This window comes from Elephas maximus, chromosome 2 (genome assembly GCF_024166365.1).
Source record: "Elephas maximus indicus isolate mEleMax1 chromosome 2, mEleMax1 primary haplotype, whole genome shotgun sequence".
NCBI lineage: Eukaryota > Metazoa > Chordata > Mammalia > Proboscidea > Elephantidae > Elephas > Elephas maximus.
Window position 1 is genome coordinate 232544654 of NC_064820.1, and position 7951 is coordinate 232552604.

Below are 7951 nucleotides of genomic sequence, written 5' to 3' on the forward strand. Positions count from 1 at the left end.
TCACAAGTCTGTATCACGCTGGACTTTGGCTCAGAGCTGCTGACCTCTGTCCAGCCGTGCCCTCCTCTGGCCCTCACTGCAGCTGAGGCAGGCCCTGGCCTGTGTCCTGGTAATACTGGGTGCCCATCTGTCTTAGCTGCAAGCCTGACCTTTGGGTCCTGAACTTCAGATACTCCTTGGAGGCAGTGCTCTGTTTCCTGCCATCTGTGTGTCCCACTGGGCCCCCCACCACATGTACCCCCTCCATGCTGCCTGGCACTGGGTGGTGCCCACACATCTACTTGAGTGCTGCAGGGGCTCTGCCTGTAGCCGGGCTGACCTGCTGATCTGAGAGCCTCTTCTCACAGGCAGCCTGGCACAGAACAGTGCACACGTGGCCTGGTGACCAGCAGTGGACACACACACGTATACACACAAAGCACAAGCTTGGTTGTAAACAAGAGTTCGTTTTATTTTTCTCCCTTTGTTTTGGAAGCTGTGTGAATGAGGGAGGGGCCACGAAGGGGGGCTGAAGGGCAGAGAGGCCATGGACCTGAACTTGGGAGCCACATTTCCCGAGCATCCCCTAGGACATAGCTCCTAAGCAAGCTGCAAGGCAAGCCCCAAGGTCTTTGTGGAACTTCAAGTATGTCCCAGAGGAAGGGTGTCAGCAAAAGCTCAGACACAGGTGTGAGCTGTGCACACCCCGGGCTCCCACCCCAGGGCCTGGGGAGAGACCAGCCCTCCTGAGCCCCTGCTCTTTTGAGCAGAGCCTCCCAACCTCTGACATTGCACTGGAGCTGGGGGGGTGGAGGGTGGGGACTGTGCTTATCCCCACTTCCTGTGCAAGTGGGGCTCCTTCTCTAGCATCCCCCGCCCCCCGCCCCTCCAGCCCATGTTCTGGTTCCCACAGAGCTGGAAGCAATGCCAGGCCATCCTTGTGTACATGCGGAAACTGAGGCCAGGGACGGGCAGAGGCCCCTTTTCCCGCCTCAGACCCTAGCTGGGCTCCAGAAATGTCAGCTGGCCGCCCTCCTCCTCCATCGAGTGCCGGCCTGGGAACCACGCAGGTGTCGGCTCTGGTCAGCAAACCCTGAGGGGAAGGATGTAGGTGCCCATCAGCGCCGACCTGCCCCTGGTTGCGCGCATGCCTGTCCCTTCCCTCCCAGCGTCTCTGGGATCCCGTCGGGCTGGCCACCACTGGACCCCTCAGTCCCTCCCCACAGCCCCCAGGCGGTACAGCGGAGCCGCGGAGGGAGCAGGAGGAGCCTCCCAGGAGGGGCTGGGTGGGGCGGTGCGTCTGCCCTCAGATCCACACTGTCGTCTTCCCGTCCTTGCTGCTGGCGCTGCCCGGCTCTGAGCCGGCCTTGGGCTTGGCGCCCTGCCGCTCGGGGGCCCCGCCCGGGCGGCCTGACTCCCCGACAGTGCCCCCAGAGGTGGCGCTGCCGGTCCGGGAGGAGGTGGCAAGGGCGGCGGCCCGGGGCGCGCCCCGCGCGGCAGCGTTGAGATCCGGCGAGGGCGGGCTGTGGCGGCCGCGCTCACGCAGGGCCTGCAGCGCTAGGTTGGCCAGGTTCTGGTCGTGGGCACGCGCGCGCTCGGCCGCACGCACCACCAGGCTGTAGTCCGGCGGGCCGGCCGGGGCGGGCGCAGCCGGCGCGAAGGCGCAGGGCGGCGGCGGGCGCGGCGCGGGGCCCGGGGCGGCGGCAGGCGGGCGGCGGCGCGCGCGCACGGAGTCCTGCGCGTTGCCCAGGCCCAGGTGCGCCATCTCGCAGAGGTTGAGCAGCAGGCAGAGGCAGCTGACCACGTACATGACCAGCAGGAAGACCGTCTTCTCGGTGGGCCGCGACACGAAGCAGTCGACCATGTGCGGGCAGGGCTGGCGGCTGCAGCGGAAAAAGGGCCGCACCTCGAAGCCGTACAGCAGGTACTGGCCCACCAGGAAGGCCACCTCGAAGACGGCGCGCGCCAGCAGCTGCGCCACGTACGCGCGCATCAGGCCCTCGCGCTGGATGCGCCGCCGCCCGTCGTGCTTGGCGGCCGGGCCTGGGGCCCCCGCTGCGCTTTTGCTGTCCTCGCCGCCCCCCTTGGCGGCCATCGCCGCCTCCTCCACCTCCTCCTCGCCCAGGCCCTCGGCCGCCTCCAGCTCCTCCTCCTCGCCCAGGGCCAACATGGGCTCCTCCTCGCCCAGGTCTGAGGGCTCGGGCCAGCCAGGGTGGGGCGGCGGCGGCGGCGGGCGGCGGGGACCCGGCAGGCGGCCGTGGCGGCGGCGGAGGGCGCGGCGCCGCTCCTCCTCAGAGGCCCGCGCCAGGCGGTGGATGGCGTAGCCCAGGTACATGACGGAAGGCGTGGAAATGACCACTATTTGGAAGACCCAGAAGCGCACGTGGGACAGTGGAGCGAAGGCGTCGTAGCAGACGTTGTCGCAGCCCGGCTGCCGCGTGTTGCACGTGAACTTGCTCTGCTCGTCTGAGTAGATGGACTCCCCGCCCACCGCCGTGAGCACAATGCGGAAGACGATGAGCACAGTGAGCCACACCTTGCCCACGAAGGTGGAGTGGTTGTGGATCTCCTCCAGCAGCCGAGTCAGGAAGCTCCAGCTCATGTTGGTCATAAGGGCGGGCGGGCGGGACCTGAGGCCAGGCCAGATGGGCAGTCAGCAGATGGAGGCCTGCGGAATCCTGGAACGGCGCCTCCAGCAGGCAGACCCAGAACCCAGAGGGGGCGGACCATAGAAGCTTGGGAACGAACCAGCACTCCGGTGGGCTAGTACCTTCGGTCTCAGCTCACCCAGCCCCTCAAGGCTGCCCTCTAGGCTTCCCCCAGCAGGGCCGACCTGCCTTTGCTTACACAACCCTGGTGGTGGGGAACTCACCACCTCACAGTGAAGGAGGAAGCCCCTGCTAGGCTGGGGAGGTGCTGCTCCCACCCCAGGTCCTAACCCTGCCCTTGGCCTATAGGGTGAGGCAGCTGTCTGCCAGAGGACAGACACAGATGGCCTCATCTCCAATGGTGCACCCTGCCCCGGGCCCCATCCTGGGCCTGAAGCCCCCAAGCCTTGTGGCCCAGAGAAGCACGGCTCCTCCTCACGCTCCCCCAGACTCCCCCAAGAAAGCCCGGGAGTGTCAGCAGGGCCCCTCCCCCAGCTCTGGGGACCCAGCCCTTGACACTGAGCCACAGAACCTAGAGGCCCACCCCAGGCACTGAGCCACGGAGCCTAGAAGCCAACAGAGTAAACCCAACAGCCACCTTCCTGGGCCAAACAGGGAAACTGAGGCCAGCCCCACTGAGTCTGTGGAGGCTGCATGGCCTCAGCCTGAGATGCACCCATGACCCATCTGTTTACCTGTCTCTCACCCCTACCTGAGGCTGGCCCAGTTCACTGGGCAGGTGTCTATCACCAATATGTCATGTTCCTACATCCGGTGAGCCCCCTACCCTGTGTGCGCGCCCAAGGCTTGGCCCCCAGACTCTTGCTCCCCAGCTGCTCCAGCCCCTCTGCACCCCTGCCCTCTGGTCCTCAAGTTCCCCAGCCCCTGCAGCCCCAGCTCTCCCAGCCCTCTAACACCCCAACCCCTCCAGCACCCTAGCTTCCTCAGCCCTCTGGCTCCCCCAGACCTCAAGCACCCCAGCTCTTCAGCCATCCAGCATCCCAGTGCCCCCGGTCTTCTTGCCCAGTCTTCCTCCACACTTTGCACAGACCTCTGGTTGCTCTGTCTCCAAAAAGGATCCCCGTCCTCCTCTGTGCCCCCTCCACTGGTCCAGCTGCACAGGGACTGCCCAGCTGCCCTTCCTGGTGCCCAGAGTCCCAGCCCACCCTCCCTCTGCAGCCTTCAGCCTGGACTGGCTCCTGGTGGGGTGGGCCAGGTGAGCATGGGCATCTGTCCAGGGTGGAACGTGTCCAGTGAGGCACATAGATGCACACACACAGTCACACACACGTGCAGTCACACTGGGGCATACTGAGCTGCACTAAGCCGCATGCAGTCACAGGCACAGCCAGTCAGCGCAGCCACCTACGATGCTCAGACCAGCCTTGGGGGCATATCACTGTGCCTGGGCAGCACCACCTCCCACCTCAGCCACCTCCTCCAGCTGACTCCCTCGGAGGGATGTGCCCAAGGGGCTCCTCCTCTGCACCTCCAGACCTGTAGTCTCCCAACTGCCCCCTCCCCTTCCTCCCTAGGAGGCCAGCCCTAAGGACAATACCTGCTCCTCGGTAGGTTTGGGGCAGGAGACCCCTGAGCAACCGACACTTCTGGTCGCCTCCCTCCTGGACCAGGGCCTGGAAGGCAGCAGGCAGGTAGCGGGCAGCGGTGGGCAGGTGTGAGACAGACCAGGAGAGGCAGGCGGGGCATAGGCCGCCAGGCTTCTAGCCCTCTTTATGCAACTGGAATCTTCTCCCCTCCCTGGGCAGGAAGAGGGGGCAGCCAGAGTTCCTGTGGAAGTGGCCCCACTTCCTCACATCTGTGCGCAGCCCCCCCATCACCACTCACAGACACAAAGCATGCTCACACACACTCACCCGTACACAGTCATACACACTAGGTGCACAGAGACAAGCACTCACTGACACAGATAAAGGCGTCACTCAAAGCCCCAGAGGTGCACACTCACACGTGCAGTACACAGATGCCCAGCCATAAACACTCATGCAGTTACCACTCACACATGCACACGTGTGCACACACACACAGACCGGGGTTTCCCCAGCCCTGCAGGGCCATCGTCTTCATCCTTCTGCCTCAGGTAAGGACATGCAGGAAGGGGACCTGACGTTATCCCTGGGGTGGCCCAGACTCCCTCATCATCCTTAGAGGCTGGCTGTTCTCCCTTAGGTCTCACCTCAACTTAGGTCTCAGTCCTTGACCTCCACAGTCCCCTCACAGGTGATGGAGGCCCAGCTCCAGAAACAGGATGGCAGAGCAGTTCCTCCAGCCAGGTCTCTTAGGGTATTAGGACCAACAGTCCCCCAGTCTCTTGTCTCCTTGCCCAAGACTGAGCAGGCCCTAGACTTAGGTAGGCGTTGTGGGAGAAATAATGGGAAGAGACGCCGGGGGGTGTCTGAGATGGCCACAGAACTGTCCAGTGGTGTGCTCATAAATATTTAACAATTGGCCCTCCAGGGGGGAAAGCCTTGCTCTGCAGCATTTGTCAATTTCTGTGGTGTAAATACTCCCAGCTGACGTCACTGAATGTGAATATGAAGAGCCCTAGCAGGACACTGGACTGGCCCTGAGCACTGGGGGACAATGCCTTGCCCTGGGGGAGCCCTGCCTGGGTGCAGTCAGCCCTGGGAGAACCTTCACCCAAGAAGAGAGGGTCAGATCAGAGAGGCCTCCTGGAGGCAGGTGGCTCTGAATGGGGGACAACTCTGGGCTGTGGGTGTGGGGGAGTAAACTTCCCTCTTCATTCCTCCACTGCCTCCTGTCTTGGTTTCTCTGACAGAGGAGACAGCTTGCTGACTCAGGCTCCAGAGAAAAGAGTGCCAATGAGAGAACCTTAGACAGGAGGTTGGGTGGGGTTGTTTGCAGCCCCTCCACCTCTGGGCCAGTGGCACCCGCTCTGGCTCTGCAGACCTGGGGACCTAAACGCATGTATTATACACGTGTGTGCACAGAGGCCTATGTCACTCATGCACACACGGGTGCACGTGTGATCATAGCCCAATAGGTACCTGCATCCATTTGTTCCACAAAGTTGATTCTGAGTGCTGCGGTGACAGAGCTGTTTCTGACCCAGCTCTAGCCTGGAAGAGCCCAGCCACTGGTTTCGATGCTGTCTTTAAGCAGAGCTCCCAAATAAATCCACACCTCTCCTGAGCTCCACACACTCATGTCCAGCTATCTCCTCGACAGATGCACTTGGGTGAGCAACAGGCATCCCAAACACCAGATGATCAGACCTCATCTCCACACCAGCTGCCCCATCAGAGCAGAGACCTTGGAGTCATCCTCTCTTTCCCACACGCTCATCCAATCCACCAGCAGATCCGCACATCTGGAACCTGGCCACTGCTCACCACCTTGCTGTCACTGCTGCCCCGAATGCCAGCGTATCCTTTGGGGTCACCAAGGCAGCTGTTCTTGATGGCTTCTTCTACTTCACTTTTCCTCCTTATGATCCTTGCTCCACACAGAAGCCAGGAGCCTTAGAAATGTTCACTGATCTTCTCTACCACAGCCCTTCCATGACCCATGACTTCCAGAAGAGATTCCAAGGCCTTGCCAGGGCCCACAAGGTGCCCGGTAACCTGGCCCTTCCCTCCTCCCCCACTCTCACTCTGGCCACTCTGCTGTTCCTGCTGTTCCCAGCACAGGCCAGGCTGAGTCCTGCCAAAAGGTGCCCCACATGCTCCGTCCTTCCCTGCAACTGCCTCTCAGCTGATAGGCCACCTCCCAGAGGCCTCCTGACCACACAGCCAAACACTGTCAGCCAGCCTGGGCTAACGATTCTGGTACCACTCTACATATGCGTTGGATGGAACAGTTCCGTAGGTCAACGGCAGATGGTGGGGGCTGGCTGTCTCACTGCTGGAGTGGGAGGTTACAGGCAAGCCAGGGAGGCAGCCAGAACGGCCCATGTCGCGTGTACTAGAGCTGGAGACAGCAGTATGAACTCATGCTCAGTTTGACGCAGATACAGATGGCTACATATAGAAATAGATACGCACATACACACGGGTTAGCAAACAACCATGTCCTTCCTTGCTCTGTCCCGAGAGGCCTAGAAGCAAGGGGCCAGCAGCAACCAGCACATTAAGCACCCAGATCTTGGTTTTGAATATCCTTCTCCAATAAAACCAACCAGTGCTCCTTGGAGAAATGGCCGAGCGGGGCAAGAAAGACACAAGACAAGTCTGCATCAAAAAGCCTGCGCTAATGGGTGTCAAAGGACACAGGAGCCAGTCTGCATCAAAAAGCCTGCGCTAATGGGTGTCAAAGGACACACAGGAGCTCCCAATGGCCACAGCTGGAACAATGTGATCAACAAAGTAATATAACCCACAGTATCCGAGCCCTGGTGACGCAGTGGTTAAGAGCTTGGCTGCTAACCAAAACATCGGCAGTTCGAATCCTTGGAAACCCAATGGGGCGGTTTTACTCTTTCCCATAATCGACAGCACTGGGTTTGGGGTTTTTTTTTTTTTTTTAATAGGGTCACTATGAGTTGGGATCAACTTGATGGCAATGGGGTTGGTGGGATACTGATTTAAATAATGACTGGATAAATACCTAAATGGGGGAGAAGAGACAAATCTTCTGGCAGAAGAATTCTGAGTAATTTATTAAACACTCTGCCCTCAAGGAGGTGGGACTTACATGTCCACTCCTTAAGTGTGGGCTTCCCACCAAAGAGTGTGGTATGGAAGGGGAAGGAGTAACTTCACAGTAGAGAAGCCTGACAAACACAACCTCAGGCAGGCCATCCAGGTCAGCATTAACAGTGGTAAGTCATGGTGATACTCTGTACCCATGATACGACTTGATGAGAATGGCACTTCACCTTCGTGAGCTTCCTCCCCAAGACCCGTAATACATCAAATCACGAGAAAACATCAGACATCCTGACAGAGGGGCATCCTACAAAATCCTGACCGGAATGCCTCAACACCACCAAGGTCATCAAAAACAAGGGAAGTCAGAGAAACGGAGCCATCAGGAGCCTAAGCAGACACAACTGGGTGGAATGTGGGATCCCGGAGCAGAAAAGGGACATTAGGAAAAATCGGAGGTATTCTGGATAAAGTATGGAGTTTAGTTAGTCATAGCATATCCATATTGGTTCGTTAATAATATACCATTCTAATGTAAGGTATTGACAACAGGGGAAACTGGGCGGGGGCGGGGGTGCGGTATGGGAACTCTTTAACATCCTTGCAACTTTTTTTTATCTGAAAGTGTTGAAAATTAAGTTTAAAATAAAATCGTCCCCCTCACACCTAAGGCGTGTTGGGGTTTTGTCCCTTAGTGTG

At 59.7% G+C, this 7951-nt stretch overlaps 1 protein-coding gene across 1 annotated transcript; it reads right to left on the reverse strand.

Annotated features, from left to right (window-relative positions):
- Positions 1 to 435: 435 nt before the first annotated feature.
- On the reverse strand, positions 436 to 2590 carry GJC2 (gap junction protein gamma 2). The gene has a single exon (XM_049875101.1). It carries the CDS (start codon positions 2588 to 2590, stop codon positions 1286 to 1288), a length of 1305 nt encoding a protein of 434 aa, XP_049731058.1. The 3' UTR covers positions 436 to 1285.
- Positions 2591 to 7951: the final 5361 nt, after the last annotated feature.

Excerpts from the sequence above, each read along its gene's own strand:
- GJC2 (XM_049875101.1), bottom strand. The coding sequence starts at position 2,590 with ATGACCAACATGAGCTGGAGCTTCCTGACTCGGCTGCTGGAGGAGATC.